General features: G+C 33.6%; 4 protein-coding genes and 1 non-coding gene across 5 annotated transcripts; all 5 read right to left on the bottom strand.

The window, feature by feature from the left end:
* On the bottom strand, positions 4,898 to 8,378 carry LOC104725012 (putative E3 ubiquitin-protein ligase RING1a). The gene is made up of 10 exons (XM_010443605.2): positions 7,887 to 8,378; positions 7,721 to 7,769; positions 7,248 to 7,306; positions 6,872 to 6,953; positions 6,628 to 6,748; positions 6,497 to 6,538; positions 5,825 to 6,376; positions 5,614 to 5,721; positions 5,258 to 5,470; positions 4,898 to 5,154 (listed from the first exon to the last, which is right to left on the bottom strand). Exons 1-10 carry the CDS (start codon positions 8,179 to 8,181, stop codon positions 5,122 to 5,124), a joined length of 1,554 nt encoding a protein of 517 aa, XP_010441907.1. The 5' UTR covers positions 8,182 to 8,378; the 3' UTR covers positions 4,898 to 5,121.
* TRNAK-UUU lies at positions 8,841 to 8,912 on the bottom strand. Its single transcript has one exon. It is a non-coding gene; the product is annotated as a tRNA-Lys (tRNA).
* Positions 9,848 to 12,511, bottom strand: LOC104725011 (probable serine/threonine-protein kinase At1g54610; the record flags this gene model as incomplete). The annotated part of the gene is given in 7 exon segments (XM_019232183.1): positions 9,848 to 10,168; positions 10,259 to 10,582; positions 10,672 to 10,887; positions 10,970 to 11,197; positions 11,275 to 11,592; positions 11,689 to 11,973; positions 12,077 to 12,511. Coding segments are annotated over 7 exon segments (1,941 nt in total). The 3' UTR covers positions 9,848 to 10,030.
* On the bottom strand, positions 14,877 to 15,802 carry LOC104725010 (dormancy-associated protein homolog 2). The gene is made up of 3 exons (XM_010443601.2): positions 15,679 to 15,802; positions 15,246 to 15,435; positions 14,877 to 15,088 (listed from the first exon to the last, which is right to left on the bottom strand). The coding sequence occupies exons 1-3, from the start codon at positions 15,794 to 15,796 to the stop codon at positions 15,052 to 15,054; spliced, it is 345 nt and encodes a 114-aa protein (XP_010441903.1). The 5' UTR covers positions 15,797 to 15,802; the 3' UTR covers positions 14,877 to 15,051.
* On the bottom strand, positions 17,571 to 18,275 carry LOC104728609 (ATP-dependent DNA helicase pif1-like). The gene has a single exon (XM_010447569.1). The coding sequence runs from the start codon at positions 18,273 to 18,275 to the stop codon at positions 17,571 to 17,573; it is 705 nt and encodes a 234-aa protein (XP_010445871.1).

The raw sequence follows: 19,189 nt of genomic DNA, 5'->3' as shown, positions 1-19,189 counted from the left end.
ATTTAAAAACTTTTTAAAAGCTAAGAACTTTTAAAAGTTTCAATATTTATAATATTTAAACTTTTAAAATTTTTAAATATTATAATATTTTTTTGAAACTGTTTAAAGTTTTAATTTGATCAAATAAAAAACCAGATCAAACTAAATAAAACTTTTAAATTTGGACGCCTGATAAATCAAGCTTTCCTGCTCATTCGTTGTCGGAAGCATATTAATCTTATTTATACTGGTTCTGAACCATTGTCTAAAAAATTTCTAGCTGATGTGGGATATTGTGCTTAGTTCTTTGATTTCCATAAATTTAAAATTTTCCTTTTTCAAAAAAATTCTGTAAATTTAAAAAATGTTAATAAATAACATGTCAAATCAATAAAGGTTGTTTAAAATAATTTTTAATATAGAAAATTCTGAAAATTGTATAAAATGTTAATAAGTGATATGTCAAATTTCTATTAGTTTTTTAAATCCGATGTGGACGGCTTTAGGAGCTTATAACTTATATTTTTTATTATTATAGATTATGTTCAAATAAAAAGACGATGAAATTGAAAAAACAAAAAGATAAAACGAACATATACGTGTAGATAGTTCTATTTTTAGAATATTAAATTATATGTTCAGTTATCGATTATGATTCGATCGATGTGCTTTTAGAAAACTTTTAGGTTCCAGATAACACATGAGTAATAAGAACTAGATCAACTAAGAACATAAATTACAAATTTATGTAAATGACATGCTTTCTCTTGGATGTGTTCTTTCATTATTAATTAATTATTATAGCACGATGTCCACATCCATATCAAGATATGACGTTTTGATGAACATTTACAACCGAAATAAACCTTACTTAAACAAGTTTTTGAAGCTCATTCCTGATCTCCATCAACCAGTTTATGCAAAAAAATCATAGATCACGGTAATGTTATCTTATTCTTCTCGTCTCCTGATTTCAATTAACTCATCAAACCTAAAAAAAATTATAATGATGTAGCATCTGCTTGTTGCATTTCTAGTGCATAAACAGTGCTTTTCCATCCATTTTTTTTGGAGATACTATTATAGTCGGCCATGAGCACAATGCAAAGAAATTTTGGGGTTCGGTCTTGAATTCATTAGGTATTTAATCCACTGTTGTTTTGTATTATTGTTTAAGTAGTACAGTGATTAAATATACGTATAGTGATTAAAAATACATCATATGTCAAGTTAAGGTATGAATCACTAAAAAATAGTTCACGTGAACATAAAATGGAGAATCATCGAAAATATCATTTTTTTTAGTATCAAAATTTATTTTTTTACCGGTGTATCATTTACTGGATTATTTCCATGGTTGACGATATTTTTGGATAAGTATATGACAGTACGACGAACTGTTTTTGATAGAAGGTTTGATTTATAGTTTGGATTTGGATTTGATTAGTATTACAATCAGTTTATTAGGCGATTGTCAAACAAGGAAAATCGGTTTTGTAGTGACTTAAAAAACTTTCTATACAATGATTTTTTAACTCCAAAGTTAGTCTCAGTATCAGCTTTTGATTTCTTCTTAATTTTAGCATAACATGTCAGTTAGGCTAAATTTACATAAAATGAGGCTAATACTTACATCAAATTGGGTTGACTTGAGTTTGGTGTTACATCTAAATCTTTTATCTAATATCGATTACATTGTTGTGAGCAGATCAAAAGAGAAAAAAAGGCCACAAAATCTAGGTGAGTCTCATAGAAATGCCTTACTATACTAACAACTTTATTGATTTGGTAAGATTTTTAAGTATTGTTGTACATTTTGTAGAATTTTTTGTATATACGTAAACTATTTTGAAATTTTTTTTGATGGCTTAAAAACTTTAAAAAGATGTTTTAGTACTTTGCTAATCAATTCCCTTTTCGATGCTGGAAGTACACGATACACCTAATCGTCTCTAAAAAAAATTCAATACAGAAGCTCAATTCATAACATACTTAGAACAAAGACTGCTTTTGATTTTTTAGTCTTATTTAGTAAATCTTCTGCTTTGTCTTTGAGAGCATTAGTTAATCAATCTTTTTTGTAGAAACAACATCATCTTATTTGCTAACTCTAAATCATCCCTATACTAATATTATGGAAGTACATTTTATAATAAACATTATAAAGGGTAGCTTCCATTAGAAATGTAGGTTTCAAAGAATAAACTAATTATAGTTACTATAGGTAAAAATGTCTAATACATTTATAAAATTTAATTAGTTTTTAAAAACGAAAATTTAAATTTCCAAAAAATTAATAACCAATCTCAATGAACATATAGGATTTGATATATAAATTACCATATTAATTTTTTATTAATCATTATAATTACCTCTCATCTTTATATGATTCTATTTTTGTAAAATAAATAAATCTTTATATCATCTATATAATAAATAGTTTTTTTCTGCATATGCCATGACTTTAATATTTTAAAAAGAATATAAATTGTTAGATTGATAAAGTAAAATTGTAAGGGGTCAAAAACTCCGACTAAGTACTATATTTCCTTTAAACAAATATCTTTTCAACAAAAATTTGACCGAGCAATAGCTCAGAATTTGAATATTTATATGTGATTTCATACATTTCTTTTTTTTGTGAAATAATTTTTTTTAAATTTAAAACGTTTAAAAATAGTTTAACTTAATAATTTTAAATAATACGATAAATATATAATTGATCAAAGAATTTAAAAATTAGAAATACTCTAATTAAAATTTTTTAAATCAAATATATTTAAAATAGTTATAGCAACGATGGGTTAAATATAATGAGTTATATGATAAAATGAGTTATGATCTTTATAACAAACAGTGAATTAAATGAAAATGTTAAGATTATATGATAAAATGGTGTAATAAGGTTTGTCACCCGTAAATGTTTGGAATTGCATTCAACATAATTTACAATTTGCAATTTGCAGTTTTATAATCAACTTAATCCACAAAATAATAGAGAAATTGTTTTTGTGTTAAAACATATGATATCATCATACCTATATAAAATTTTAAATAATAATATTTTACCACACAAAATTATAATATTTTTTAAATATGACTTACATGAACTTGAATATAAAACCAAAATTTATCATTATTGAAATTGCATAAGATATATAAAGAAATAACACCAAAATACATAAACTAATACAACATATCAAATTTTTCTTTAAAAGTATAAAATCTACAAAATTTATACTTTGTACTTTGTAGACCTGAAACGACACTGTTTCATATGATCATTCTAAAGTGACTCCAAGTCTCCAACTATAGTAGACAGTAGTAATAGCTGTGATAACACAGAGAACATTCCTCCATCCCAATTAGATTTTAGATTTAAATTTTTCTTTGAAGTTTTCTTCAATTAGATTTAATGGACAATGCTGATAATCTTAGTCCAGAACCAATCTACGGCCGAAGGAACCAGAGGTTGTGATATCTCAGCGAATTCGTCTTCTGAGACTTAAAAGCACTTTGGAGCCTGAGGAAGAAAATTTTGCAAAGAACCCGAAGTTTTAAAAGCGACCTTTAAATAAGAAAGTAACGCATGGCGTTCCCTCTATGTCTCTCTATCTTCAATAACTTCAGAAACAAGAGAGCTGCACAGAAATGAAAAAACTGAAAACTAGTCATGCTCTTTCTCTTTGTTTGACACAGATATTGGCAGCTCCAGCTTTGCCTGCTCCACAAAGAAGTACACCACATCTTCCACAATCCAGGTAAATCACACTGATCAGTTCGCTTTCATCTGACAGAGATTCAAACGCTCGGATCTAAAAATATTTTCTGAGTGAGACTGTTTGTTTATACGTGGCATAACTCTTTATGTTGCAGGTGTTCTCATGTCCTATCTTTGAACTCTGGTTCTTGCCGTGAAAAGCATCTACAAAGAAACCCCATGCATATCCTTACACAACCGATTTTCCTATGGTATGCATTACGAAGCTCTTCTTCGTTCCTCGCAAGTCAGTTTTTTGTTGCCAAAAAAAGTCGAGAATGGTTAACGTTCCAACTCAGGTCAGATCCCACCGAAACCAGAGCCTAAGCAATGCACGAGTCCCCGTTACAGTTAGAGAGTCTAGCTAGACACGAAGAGGAAATGCAGAAAGAAATGGATGAGAGGATTAAAAAAATAGAGAGAGAAGAAGCCCAAAGAAGTTTTCTTCAAGTAAGAAACTGTTCTTTTGCTATTTCTTAATCAGCATATTCAAAGAGCTCGCCAATGATTTGTGTGAATTCTCACCTGACTCAGAGATCAGATTCCTGTTCCAGAGAAAGTTAAGAAGGCCTCTTATAGAAATTCAAGAGTTACGTTTAATCTCCATATCCACCATCGGGCTATCGAAACGGAAGACTTTTTACTATAAAGTAAGCTTATCTAACTCGATCAGCATATTAAAAGGAACATTTCAGTTTCTCAACTAACTTGTTCTACCATCTTTGGTTCCAGATCAAAGAGAAAGAGATGATGTACAAGAGATACCGCGAAGAGACTGAAGCCACAAAATTGGTATAATAGTAATACAATGAAAAACTTTACAAATAAGTGTATTTTACCTTAAACTTTGTCAGATAGAGGAAGAATGAGCTCTAAAACAACTAAGAAGGACAATGGTTTCCTCATGCCAAACCAGAGCCAAACTTCAACAACCCATTCTTACCCCAAAAGTAAGTTCTGATCCAAATCAGGAGTTGATTTCTTCTCTTGTTTTTTTTTTATAACCTAAACTGAGTAAAAAAACAAAACTCCATGTCAATTAAACACAGGTCGAACAAGGAGACGACAAGACCAAAATCACCAACTGCGCTTCTTCTCCATTATAAAATGAGGCAGTAGTAAAATTTTTCCTGTGTTCTGAAACTTGGCTGATATATATAGTAAAAAAAAAAGGTTTGCCTTATAATACTTGCTCCGGGAATACTAAGCAAATGTCTACAATGAACACGCAAACAAAAAAAAAAAGTCTGTCACAAATGAAAAACTTCCTAAAACTAAAAACCAACCGACATATATAATCTAGCAAACGGGCAAACATGCCCTGATCCATCTGTTTATATATAATACATTGTTCGCAGCACGTCCTTAGGCTCCAAGTTTCTTCACTCGGTTTGCTTCTTCCGGTAAGATATGATCTAAGGCACAATCCAAAATAAGGAAAACGTCTCAGAGAGTTGAATCATACTTAGATTAGAATGAAAAGATATATAAAAACAAATTATTAATTATTGACGCTACCAAATGTTGTTCATGGCTTGAAATGAAATCGACTTTGAGCCTTGACAATGTTTCATTGTCTTCAAGACTTTGCATCTCATCTTTGGATGCTGCTGCTGAAGCTGAAGTCACTACAGGAAGATTCTCTATTGTCGCATCGTCTCCTGCTCCTCTTCTTGTTATTAACAACAATTCAACCTCTTCAGTCTTCAAATTCATCTTAAGTGCTACGAACTGTTCACCATTGAAAGTTCACAAATATATCATATTGAAGAACTTTCACATCTATATATGTAACAAACCTTCTATATATGTAAAAATAATCACTTTCTACTGTGACAAGTATGATGTTAAGAGAGAGAGAGATGAGTACTCACTTCACGGAGCTGTTTTACAAGCAACGCGGGCTTACAACAGAGATATGGCTGCGGTAAGTCTGGTATACAGTTTGAATCCAGCGAGACAAGCTTGAGATGGATATCCACCTGCAGAGAAAGAGAGATTGAGTTCAATCAAAATCCAAGAAAACAGCAATCTGAAACACAGGTCATCAAGAACAAGAGAATCATCGCTTCGTTTCTTTGGTACCTCAACACTGGGTCCATCTATGCTGCTACGTAGATATTCAACAAGTTTGTTCACACGAGCATTCCTCGCAATCTTACTACTGCCTCCTGATATATTATTCCCATGCCTTGTGTTACTCCTTGTACCACCTCTTCCCCAAGCCAATATCTCTGGATTCCACACAAGCCCGGGTGATATTCCTTTACTATCTCTATAAACTTCTGTGTCATTATCTGCGCAGTTACCATTGTTATTGTTTGCACCTGAAGAGGAAGGGTGTTGTGTTGAACGACTTGTAGACCGTTTTCTACGTTTCTTCTGTCGGACTTCTGTACCACGCTCATCTGAAGACGAATCTTTGCCTCCTCCGTTGTTGTTAATATCATCATTATTATCATCATCATGGGCTTCTGACGCGTTTTGTTGTTCCATGTTTCTGCAGTTCCTTCTCCTTCTGGAGCCACTAGCAATACGCGGTGATCTCATTAAGACTGCTGCCTCTTTACCTAAAGATCGTCTTTTCACAAGAGCCTCTGACTGTCGTTGCGATATTTGAGCTATAGATGCTTGAATCTACACAAAAGCCATAATAAGGTAGAGAAAAACAAATTTTAAGAACATAGCTTTAGCAACAGTCGAAAAAGGTAATATAACAACAATATCCATGACATATATTGCCTCCGGGCATCAGACCTGCTTATTACGAGCCTTTTCATCTTCGTGAAAAGCCAGTTCCTGAAACAAAACAAACAAAAAGAAAGCGTTTAACAGCAACAATCTCTCAAAAATAAACAAAGAGAAAAAAAAATATGTTGATGCTTTACCGCTTCCTCATAACTATCAATATTTGTGAATAAAGCTGCAATAAGAGAATCAAATTTTGGGTCGTCTCTTAGAGAACGCCGGCTTGCACAATGTTTCCTGCAAGCAGGACATTCATTGTTCCTGCAATAGCAATTTCAGTTAATAGAGAAACTCAGAACAAAGCTTTAGAAAGCCAATACTTATAGCTCCCGAAAGAATGATGAACATGTAACTGTAAAGTGGCATAAAACTGAGAAGCCATACCCCAATCTCATTGACTTATCAATACATTCCTGACAGAATCGGTGAAGGCATTCCATCACAGTCCTTGTCTTCCTTATGATTCCTGGAGACAGGATAGCAATATCAGCCAAATGTAGCATACTGTATTAATGGAACTTCTTCATTTTGTGAAGGACTTGCAGCAGTAAAATAATGAGAAAGCTAGGCAAAGAAGTTTCCCTCAAATGAGACAAGTTTAAGCATATTCTCTGCAAGTTATCTACAAGAATACGATATCAAAAAGCCGCAAGAATTTCATGCCGACTAAAGAAAGTAACGGCTCTAAGTTTCGTTCCCAACTAGGCATGGATGCTGTAAGATTGAATTGGAAATATACAGGACAAAAATTATTAAGTACCTAGGCATATTGGACACTGCACGTCTTTACGGATTTCTCCGAGATCGATTTCCATATATCTGCATAAAATGAAATTCCAGACTCAGTTAAACAAGAAAGATCCATCACAGCTTCTTTATTAGAGAACTATAGCAGGATCTTCGAGATTGCTATACACTAAAAGAGGTTAAGTTGAATCATTCTTAAGATCAACCTTTACAATGGTCACTATAATAAACCAAAGCTAGAAACTTTACATTTATATAACCACAAGAGCTGCAAATACGACAGGAACCACAACATGCAAGTGCTAAGAACGAAGAATCATCAGATTGGTAAATCAAGCAGATGAGTTTTTAACATGTAATTGAATAGAACTGTTTGGTAAAACCAAGAAACTGAAATGGAGAAACGAACCCATCAAAGCAAAAACACACATCTGGACAAGAGAGTGGAGAAGAGAAGAAAGACAGAGAAATGTAAAAAAATCATACCCTGATTGGTCTCCTCCTGGAATAGAAGATGGACTTGTTTCCTTAGAATCTGAAACAAACAAGAGAAACCAAAATCGTGAGCACACACACACACACTCCCACGTTTAAGCGTGATTTACGTTTCCACGAGAGTAGACACAACCAGAAAAAGGTACGCATCCTTTACCTTCTTCGTCTTCTTCTTCCTCTTCCTCGTCTTCTTCCTCTTCTTCTACCTCTTCTTCTTCTACCTCTTCCTTCTCAGCATCGTCGTCATCACCATCATCATCTTCCTTATCTTCTTCGTTGGGTTTCACTTCTTCCTCCTCTGCTTCGTGGCGTTTCACTTCTTCTTCGTCTTTATTCACATCACCCTTCTTCTCTTGTAGATCCTGTTTCGCTTCCGGGTTAAATCGGTCGCTTCGTTGGTCTCCCTCATCGGGAATCTCAGAGGACGGGAAGCTATTATTACTCACAGGCATTGTAAAGGGACGCACACACACAGTGAAGATCTTCTTCAACAGAAACGCCAAAAAAGGTTCAACCTTTCTCTCTCACTACGTATCTCTCTCTCCTCTCTTCTTCTTCTTCTTCTTCTTCTTCTTCTTCTTCTTCTTTTGCTTTCGTTTGGTTTATGGTTCGGTGCCGATATAGAACGAAGCAAAAAGTGAGAATTTTTAGCCCCTTTTTTATTTTTCTTAATTATGTTAATTTTTTCCCCAAATTATCCTAATTATCTTATTTAATCGGATTTTAAAACTCAACACACCAAACAAATGTCCTTTTTATTTCTTTTTGGAATATATATATCATATGGACTGAAAGATTTTGTATTTTTTTTTTTTACTCTGATTAAATAGTTTCTGTTTATTTGCAAAAATCAAATAGTAATGATTTTCCAATTTACACTTTCTTTTAATAATCTTACATATATTTTTTTGGGAACAATTAGGGTGCTAAGTGATCGAAATAAAATATGATGGGTTAAATTTTAATTTGACCGATAATAGTGGGGGCGTCAAAGGATAATTTAACCGCTTATAATAAACTTTTAACTAAACCCACTTGCCATAGCCCATTTGTTGTGGAATGATTAAAAAAGGAAATTGTGTAGTACTATTTAAAAAGAATTAATGAGCTACGCCGTCTGTGGGGATCGAACCCACGGCCACGTGGTTAAAAGCCACGCGCTCTACCACTGAGCTAAGACGGCTGTTTGATAACCTTACTCTTTATTCAGAATATAAACGTTGTTCCATTAATGGGCCGCAACGTTGTTTAAGCAATGAGGCCCAACTAAAGAGTCGTTTTTTTGTTGACTGATTACTTTTTACTTTTTGTAACCAAATCAGTCCGAACTGTAATTGTACTTGTGTCCAAACAGAATTTAAGAATTTGTGTCTTTTTTTTTTAGTCAAACTGATCACTTTTAGGGTTTCTTCTCAATCTCTTATAAATATCTCATCTTCCGCCACTTCTATAATCATTCTTCTTCTTCTTCTTCTTCTTCTTCTAGTTTCAATGTTCTTCTTCCGCCTTGTTCAGTTTCACTACTGTTTTTAAAAAATTAATTTGGGCTGGAGAATATGATGAAAGTTGTCGATTTATGTGTGATGATTCTTATAGATTCAATTGATCGATAAAAAGTTTCAACTCGCTACGTTCTTTCTGATTCTTCATCCTTTTTAATACAAAAACAGTTTTCATATCATTTGATTTTTGGATTTTTGGTTACTACTTCAAATTCAGTTTTTTCTTTATTAGAGTAATCAAATCCGTGAAAGATAACATCTTGGAGAAATATGATGATAATAATCAGTAAATATCTTAGGACACCTTCTGACACAGTTTTACTGTGTGTGAGAAAGATTAGTTAATCTGATTCTCCATATGATGTTATCTTCCAAATCTTTTTATCAACCTGTTTTAATAACTTGAAGATGTTTTTTTACCCTTAAAACATATTGAATCTGAGTAATGAAAAGTTTTGTAATAAAATCATAGGCAAGAACTGCATATCAAAAAAAGGAGTGTATGACTATGTAATATACACATCTCTGTAATATATGAAGAAGTGTACATACATTTATGTACACAAAGACCAAACTCATTGTTGAGTCTGTATAAATGTTATAATACACAATAATCTATAATCACAGAGCTGAGCTTCTTTTTTTTTATAAGCCAAACAATCTTTTAATCTCTATATTACAAACAATTTTTCCCAAAAATTCACGAACCAGATAATGACTCTTCTTGATACGATACAACAAGACTTGAATGGTTCCTCTGTTTATGATTCCCAGCAATATATAAGCAGACACACATGATTTAGTTTCTCGACTGTTTTGCTTTCTGTCTGGTGAATTCCTGGAGTTGCCGGTCGTGTTCTTCCAGCATCTGGTCTACTTTACTTGGCTGAGCCAGTAATGGACCGGACATGTACATCTTGTTATCCCCAGAATCATACTGAATAAAGACAGATATAAAGGACAATGTAAATGAAAGACAAAAGACTGTGGAATGAGAAAAAAAAAAGAATCTCGTGAGATCACTTACCCAAGAAGGGTCATTTGGGATTTTGGTTTGCCTCTTACTATTATCCATGGTGTCAGCTCTGTTGAAAGCTCTCATTTCCTTCCTCTCCTGATCCATGATTTGTTTATCTGAGCCAGCATAACCGCCTTGTCCTACTGAGTTACCTCTGTATGACGGTATTCTAGGGCCTGCATGGTCCTTGGTTAACCGACTGAGATTCCGAGTTTTCATCATCGGACCCGAGTGAGCAATTCTTCCACTCGTTTGATTGTTGGAAGCCATGTCATTTGTAATCTGCATTTGTCTTTGCGAGTTACCCGGTACACAGCTTCTTAGATATGGATTCTGTATTGGCCAACAAGTTTTTGTTAAGTTAAAGATTCTGATGGATCAGAGGCAACACCGAACCATAGCAGATCGAGCATTTCTGTTACCTCCACAGCTGCTGAAAGTGATGGATTATTAGCTTTTACCGGTGGGATAAGTTTTCTTTCGTGTGATCGTCTTGTCTGAGAGTCTTGTCTTTCATGCTTCTCCTGTGTGGGTCTTTGCCTTTTCGCTTCATCCCGGAGTTTAGCATCAATCTCTTTGCTTGGTGGATATTTTGGTAGAAAAGATGGATCACAAGCAAAGGGCTCTGTTCTGAAGTACTGCTCCACAAAAACTTAAAATGCATGAATGATCATTGATCACAAAATCAAAATAACATCAACCATAAATTAACACACGCACCTCACTCTCAAGAGCTCTAGCTGCAGAGCCTCTCTTATCAGGATCTATGGAAAGCAAAGCATCCAAAAGCGAAAGAACATTTATAGGCAAGTCCTTAAACATCTCTGCTACACGTCTTCCATATGGAAGTGCGGGTCTAAACGCAGCTGAAGGTGGTAGCTTCAGTTTCCTCCAGTAATCTTCTGTTGGTGAACCACATAGTTTGAAGATTTTATGCAGTTGCTCTACCTAGAAAAGATTAAATCATAAGTCGAGTTCAAGCTTACTAGAAGGTGAGTTCTAGATGTTTTAAAGAGTGTATGTACCTCTGTTTTCCCTGCCAGGATCGGTTTCCCGGAATATAATTCACCTAAGATACAGCCTGTGCTCCACAAATCAACCCCAACACCATAATGACAAGCTCCAAGCAGAAGCTCTGGGGGTCGATACCAAAGAGTCACAACACGGCTTGTCAATGGAACGCAGTTTTGTGGGTCAAAAAACGTTGCTAACCCGAAATCTGCAATCTTCAAGACTCCATTACTGTCAATCAGTAGATTTGAGCCCTTGATATCACGATGCAGAACACCACGACTGTGACAATGATGAAGCCCGCTTAGAAGTTGTTGCATATAACATTTAACCTAGGCAGCAGAAGAACAAGTTTGATTGACGTCTACACATGTTGATTGATATACTGAGAAAAAGAGTACGCAAAGCATAGTAAAGGGGTAGTAAACCTGAGGCTCTGAAAACTTGATACCGGGTATGGAAGCAAGTCCGACGAGATCATGATCCATATACTCGAAAACTAAGTAAAGCGAAGATGAAACAGAGGCAGTGATCAAGCCTTCTAACTTAAGTACATTAGGATGATCAAGCCTTCGCATAACAATGATCTCTCTCGCCATAAACTTAACACTCTCTAAATCGCTAAGATCAAACCGAACTCTTTTAAGCGCAACAATCTTGTTATTAAGAAGATCACGAGCCTTGTATACACTGCTATATGTACCTTGTCCAATCTGCGTTCACACAAGAAGCATTGAAGCAAGACATTCATGAAACAAGTTCATTTTATCAAAACAGAACAGATCGAAAAGGCAAAAAAAAGAAACAACAACTTACTTTCTCCAGTTTCTCAAAGGTACTTGCACGTCGTGGAGTCCAATTCACAAGTGCCTCACCAGCCACAGAGACTAACCAAGCTGGCCATCCTGCAGCCAATTCAGCCTCTTTTGAAACAGTTTCAACACAGGGACGAATCACAACACTAGGCTCTCTCTTCAATTCCTCAGTAGGAGGATGATGATCATCATCTTCATCTTCATCAGTATCACCAATCTCAGAAATCTCCAGATGCTGTTTCTCAGAAAACCTACTTGAACTAAACTTCTCAGATTCAATCAACCTAACTTTATTCAACCGATCTTGCTCCTCTTTAGTCTGGCTAGAATCATCAATCCTAGATGAAGTGATCCTGGAAGAACGCTTCTCTAATGGCTCTTTCCATGGTGGATTCTTCTTTGGAGACTTCTTCTTAGAGATTATGCAACCCATGATGGAGAAAAGGTATCAACAACAAACAACAAACAACAAGAACAGCTCAGAATCTAAATCCCTAATTCATCATCCATAACAAAGACAACAACTTCAACGGCTCAACGAGACTCAATTTCACCATCCCTGAACACACAAAGCAAAAAAAAAAAAAAACAAAACTTTGATGTCAAATTCAAACTCAATCAAGAGAGAAGATTGAACCCGATTACGCAGAAGCCACAAGCTCAAGAATCCAAATTCATACACTGTAGAAGAACCCTAGTTCCTTCTTCATATAGCAAACAAAGACAACACCTTTCAATTGCCCAGCAAAGAAAACAACGAACTTGATGTAAAAAAAAACTCCAAATTTGCAAAGACTTTAACAGACAGAAATGAAAGCAAAACCCATGAAAGGGGGAACTCAAATCAAGAGCAAGTGATGACTTTTGTGACCTTTTTGGGGGAGAGACAATTCAAGAGCAAGTGATGACTTTTATGGGGAAGAGAGAGAGGTGTACGCAAGAAAATATAAAAAGCAAATTGGATTATTTATTTTTCTTTGCTTTCAGATTGGTATCATTTGACCAAAGAAACACTGCATTGAGAGAGAGAGAGAGATGTGTAAAGAGAGAGAGATGTGTATCTAAACAATGTATACATACATTAATTTATACATATGCAAAACACAGCTAACACAGGCGCCTACGTCAACGGAGAGAGAGAGATTCTCTTCTCTATCACTTATTATTATTACTATGAGGATTTCTTTTCTTCTATTTTTGTTCTTTTATGATTTTAAATGTCAATGTTTTGATGATTTAATCACTGTAATTTCTAGTTTTCTTATTATTCACTAATGCAATTGAAATTAACATATAAACAACTACTTTTTATATTGAAATATTTTTCTAGTTAGCAATTTTTTCCGCAATATCACTCACACAAAATACATATCATAAAATTCGTTTATAACCTTGTTTCGCTGAAAAGAGAGAAGTTTTATTAGATCTTCTAGAGACAGAAACTTTTAATAAAACAAAGCTCATGAACAAAGTAATTTGCCACAAAATTAGCTTATTACTCATAAACAAAGTAATTTACCACAAAATTAGCTTACTGAGCAATGTTGATTTTATTTGATTTTTTTGAATATCTGCATCAATCGTGTGTGATTTTCTCCTTTAGGGCCCAATCTTTCTCCTTCCTCACAACATCTCTATATAAGATGAAAAAGTTCAATTTTTGTTAATGATGATTTTTACAATTAAATATTGACAATGATGAATGAATCATTAACCTTTAGAATGAAAGACAAAAAAAGACTATATGTTTCAAAATTAATATTAATTATGGACATGTGGTAGATGTTGGAATGATGATATGACACTTATATAGAGAGAGTTAGCCAACTTTCATATATATAATTATTTTTGGATAAGTTAAGTTTAAATCTTCTTCTATGAAAAAATGAGTTAAAATACTTTTCTTTTTTATTTAATTTTTCTTGATCCAAATTAATTGGTTTCAGTATTTATATAGTAATATTAAATATATAAAATTAGTTGCATTGTAAAGTCAATTCAATAGATGACCAGATATGGTGATATTTTAATTTAACAAGACAAAAACAAAGTATTACCCTTTTAGTAAATGAAGATAAAACAACATTATTTTTTTTAGTTCTAATTTTATCATTTATTAAACTTTTATAGCAAAATAGTGATTATTTGATTATTTATTAAACTTTTACCTCAATAGTGAAATTTTATCATATGTTTGTAAGTTGTGACTGTGTAATTTTCATTAGTCATATATATAATGCTCTAACAAAAAACTAACCCATTATTCCAAACCCTAAATTCTAAACTCTATCTTAAATTTTAGATTTCTACATAAAAAAAGAACACATGACAAAAAAAAAGGCTTTCTTAATTGAGAGTTGAGACAACTAAACTAAAGGTAAAATTATCCAAATATGTTTAAAAATATCACAATCTATTAATTGCTTGTGACATTAATTATTGTCATGTCACCTAACTACTCTTATAGTCATAGATATTTAGACAATTTAGTTATGTCTAGCAGTTTAGGATTCTAGAAATGTCAACTAAAGGTTGAAAAGCTGGTGGGTCGAACACACATTGTTTTTATCATGGAATGAGTAAAAATTTTAACTTTTTGATGCCAAAAGAAATATGGGTTTTGGGGATACTCCATTGCGTAAATTGGTGTCAGCGACCTCGCCTTTCACATTTGGTTATTGTTTTTGCTCTAAGTAGATATTTGCATATTTTCTTTTTGTATGCTACATTGCTACTCAACTCTTAATTACGTTGACATTTTGCGTTTTGATTAGTAGACTTTTTATGTTGAGAAATAAAAAAGAGATAAAAAGCAACTGAGAAACTCAAGTGCCTTAAATTTATTTAAACATTCATTATACGGCATACTCCATTGGTTTATTAATCATCTTGAATTTTCAAAACTGACGACTTCATTTTTATGAACTCTTGATTTATTAATTTGACGGTTCGTTGATAACGCCATAACGGTACGCTTCAACGGTGCTTGCTTCTGGTCTCGTCGCTGTACATCCTGTCATGCAGCAAGCAACAACTATAAAACTATAATTTTTGTAAACCCTTAAAACCAACTTTGAAATTCACATAATAATAATAATGTATCTCTACAAAGTTAATATGAATTTTAAATCTCTGAGATCCAAGTATATAAAGTTTATATAATCATATACCAGTCATAAACTGTGGGAGAATTAGGATGAGAGGGTTTGTCAAAGACATTAGCACCAATCTCCCTTGTGGTCACATTACTTGCCGGATGAAACACACTCCTCCACACATCCACTTTCCGACCAGATCCTGGTGTCACCGGAGTAGATGGACTCGCCGGTAGAGATACCGATCCAGCCACCGACATTCCTTCTAAACACCCACACATGTAGCATTCCGTTTAGAGAACAATATAGATTTAAAGGGTTGTATAATTAGAAGAACATAAAATAGATTTTTATTAATTTATCTCATCAACGTATTTTCAAGAAGAAATTAGTGAAAGAAAGTTATCCCTTTAGGTTTCAGTATCCTAATATATTCATCTTTTTCTACTAGTTCCGGCCTGATGAGAAGATGACAAGATGTTAATGTTACTTAAATATTTTGGTTCACCTGTGGTATTGTTCAAGCTAGTTAAGCCGGTGGAGATTCGCCGGAGATGGCCACGGCCCCCGGCTTCAGGTCGAGGACCAGCCACAACGTCGTCCCATAGGTTTTCGAGTACTCCCATTTTTTTCCTTTTGCTTAGAGATATTCTTTTTTTTTTCATGTCTATCCTTTAAATACGTGATTTTGGGAGCTGGTTTCTTGCAACAATTTGTCCGTGTCCTTTGGAGATAAATTTGAAGCTTTCAAGAATTGCATAATTAGTTTTTTTTCCTTTTCACTTTCTGTTTATTATATATACAAACAGTTTTTTTGTATACGCAATAACTAGGTAGTAACCCGTGCTATAGCACGGACCAAAATGTTTATTATAACTTGAAATTACTAATACAAAGTTTTAGTAAATTTCAGATTAATTTGCAGTTTTCAACAAGTCATCAGATTAGTGTTTACTTCTTTTTGACATTTGATTTTAGTTATCATGATATTGACATTGACATAGACCCCTTTCCATTCTTATATAATTAACTCTGGCCTCTATCTTCTCCTCCCGGGTATCTCCTCTCCTCCCGGGTATCTAATAACCTTGGTATTGTATTCTCCTGTAGTGTCTGTAATCTTAAATTTATGTTATTAAAAATTTGTAATTATTTTTTAAAAATTGTAAATTTTAAAGTTTGGACAATTAGATTAAACCAAATTTATAACGAATATAATGAATGTGCCTATTTATTGAAGTTCTCTGATATCATATATAATTTATACATTGTTAAATAATTCCTAAAATATAGTAGTAGAATATGAAAGATAAAAATATGTGAATAAAATTAAATAAACGAAACTAAATATGTCTATAAGCATGAAAAAAGTAATTTGTGGAGTACATAAACAAAAGTAGGAATTTAGAAATTTATTTGATAGGTGAAATTAAATAAGAAAACCTGCAAAACCAAAAAAAAATAAAATATGATCAAATAATTTAAACGAAGAACAAAACTATTTTATTTAAAAGAATGGAAACAGAGTAAAAACAAAGTCTTACGAAGTTATGCAATTTTGTGGATCAAATATTTTGGAAAACCTCTTTGAAGACGACATTCCTTGTTTTTTTTTCAGATTTTCCTTTTGGGTCAGTAATGAGAATTTTCAATCCTGATTTACTGCTTACACGGGACATGGCTACATATAGCTGACCATGAGTGAAACCGGTCTAGGCAAGTATAGTTGAGAGAGACTGACCGTGACTTTTGTTGATAGTCATTGCAAAAGCAACGTTTATCGGAAATTGTCTACGTCTCATTTTGAAAGGCAAACGGGTATCTGATGGTATTAATACCATCCTTGGTAAAAGAACAATTTTACCAACTCTCGTACCCGTGATGATTCTTGCTTGTATAACATGATCAGCCATTTGTGTAATTTGTAGTCTTGTTCCATTCATTAGACCTCCATGAGCATCAATATTTCGTAACAACATTACTGGACAACCGATTTTCAAACGAAGAGCATGGTTTGACACTCCTGGAATCCTAACTGGGTTTTAGGAAATCCGGATTATAAGCAGGATTGTCTTTATTCCTTTTATCTGCATGATCAATACTATCTGAGCTTAAGTAAACCCTTTCCTCACCTGTTAAAAAATCAACGATTGAAACAAAACTATGATTAATTGTAATAGACAAAATCCAGAAACGTCATATATTATATAGTAAATAGAGAATATTTTGAGTAAACTCTTACTAACCTTCTAAAATGGAAATCATGTGGTCGTTTATAGTGTTGACATCATCATTTGTAGGACACAAAATAGCTTTGCTTTGAAAATAACTGGAATCCTTGGGAGTATGTAACAAATTACCATACACTGCATTAATGATCGATTCAATTGGAGAGTTTACTTATATGATAAGCAATTCTTCTGGGATGTCAATATCAACAACTCCATCATTTGGCTCATTAAGTCTTCCTTCTCCAACATCAAGAATCCATTTCGAGAACTCTTCAATCTCCCTGGCTTCATTTGGAGTAATCTTTTGCAGCAACCTCATATTTCTTGTTAGCCTTAAGACTTTACACTGATTCCAAAGGTAAGATGAGTTCAGCGATGAGTTAACTATTTGTTCTCGACCAGCACCAACAATAACAGGAAGTATCTGACGGAAATCACCACCAAAAATAACATTTCCCCCAAAAGTTTTATCTTCTGGATCACGCATTATATCTTTCAAACTTCTATCTAAAGTCTCAAAGCAGTATTTACTCATCATTGGAGCTTCGTCCCAAATTATCAACTTGGCTTCTTGGACTAATTCACCTAAATCAGAAGACCTTGACATTCTGCACATAGAAGTATCATGAACTTCAAGAGGAACGACAAACCTTGAATGAGCTGTTCTGCCACCTTCTAACAAAAGAGAGGCTATCCCGCTAGATGCAGTATTTAACACTATTTCGCCCCTGATCCTGACAGATGCAGATAAAACTTTCCAAATGAATGTTTTACCAGTTCCACCAAAACTATATAAGAAAAATACTCCACCTTTATCTTTGAAAACAGAGTCTATGATCTCATCATATATCTTCTTCTGCTCTTCAGTAAGCATATTTAACCACTCCAGATGATTCTTTTTAAAATCAGCTTGATTGATGAATCTCCGCTCATCAGCTATTAATTGGTTTAAGACAGGAATATTCTCATTCTGTAGCTGGTGCAGAGTCTTAAAAGACTTAAGTGAAGAATCATTTCTTTTCAACTGTTTGTTTATCTCTTGTAGACAAAATATTTTCCTTTCTTCATCACTCAATGTAAGCTCTATAAAATAAGATTTGTTAATTTATATACTACAGCTAACATCATTTTTTAAAAAAATGTATCTTAAAAAGATAGAAAATGTAATGAACCTGGTCGTTTTAATTCTTCTCTTTTACGCCTTAATATGTCCTCAGATAACATAGTCCAAGTTTATTCCCACACAATATGAGGAGCATTTAGCACGACGGAGAGAAGCATCCTGACAAACATTTTACGAACGAACTTTGCAGAACACATGAAGTGTGCTTCTTTGATACCTTCAATATATTCTTTGTCATCATCTAAAAATCCAAGAGCGTAACATGCTTCACGATACGATTTGTGTATAACACCATTCACTGTTTTCATATGATCAAAACTGGTAGGACCTCTGACTGAATTGAGAAGGATCACTCAAATGATATGCATCGTCTATCATTGGAGGAACGTAGTTAATTCTCCCCATAGCAAATGCTCTTGTTTTTCTTCTGAAAAAAACTTTCTCCTTCCCATCCCATATAAACTTGCTTTGTATTTCTTCGTATAATAAGTTTCTAGCTTCTTCATCACGCTTATTAAGTTCAAATAAAGCAAGAAACTGAGATTCATCAAGAGTGTCACGATCCATGACATCATGTGCAGACTCACCTTCCCGAAAATAAATAGGATGTTTGCCTTCCTGATGGAAAGTGAGTGGGACAACAGCGGTTTGCCTATAATGTATTG

The sequence above is a fragment of the Camelina sativa genome, chromosome 11, assembly GCF_000633955.1.
Source record: "Camelina sativa cultivar DH55 chromosome 11, Cs, whole genome shotgun sequence".
Classification (NCBI taxonomy): domain Eukaryota; kingdom Viridiplantae; phylum Streptophyta; class Magnoliopsida; order Brassicales; family Brassicaceae; genus Camelina; species Camelina sativa.
The sequence above is the reverse complement of the archived record's forward strand: the minus strand, read 5'-3'. Positions and strand labels throughout refer to the sequence as shown.

Coding starts and splice junctions, on each gene's coding strand:
- LOC104725012 (XM_010443605.2), bottom strand. CDS start 8,181: ATGCCTGTGAGTAATAATAGCTTCCCGTCCTCTGAGATTCCCGATGAG. Junction 6,377..6,496: donor AAAAGGCTCGTAATAAGCAG/GTCTGATGCCCG, acceptor GCTTTTGTGTAG/ATTCAAGCATCTATAGCTCA. Junction 5,155..5,257: donor CAAGCCATGAACAACATTTG/GTAGCGTCAATA, acceptor ATTGTGCCTTAG/ATCATATCTTACCGGAAGAA.
- LOC104725010 (XM_010443601.2), bottom strand. CDS start 15,796: ATGGGAGTACTCGAAAACCTATGGGACGACGTTGTGGCTGGTCCTCGA. Junction 15,436..15,678: donor TAGCTTGAACAATACCACAG/GTGAACCAAAAT, acceptor GTGGGTGTTTAG/AAGGAATGTCGGTGGCTGGA. Junction 15,089..15,245: donor TCTCCCACAGTTTATGACTG/GTATATGATTAT, acceptor GCTGCATGACAG/GATGTACAGCGACGAGACCA.
- LOC104728609 (XM_010447569.1), bottom strand. CDS start 18,275: ATGCTTACTGAAGAGCAGAAGAAGATATATGATGAGATCATAGACTCT.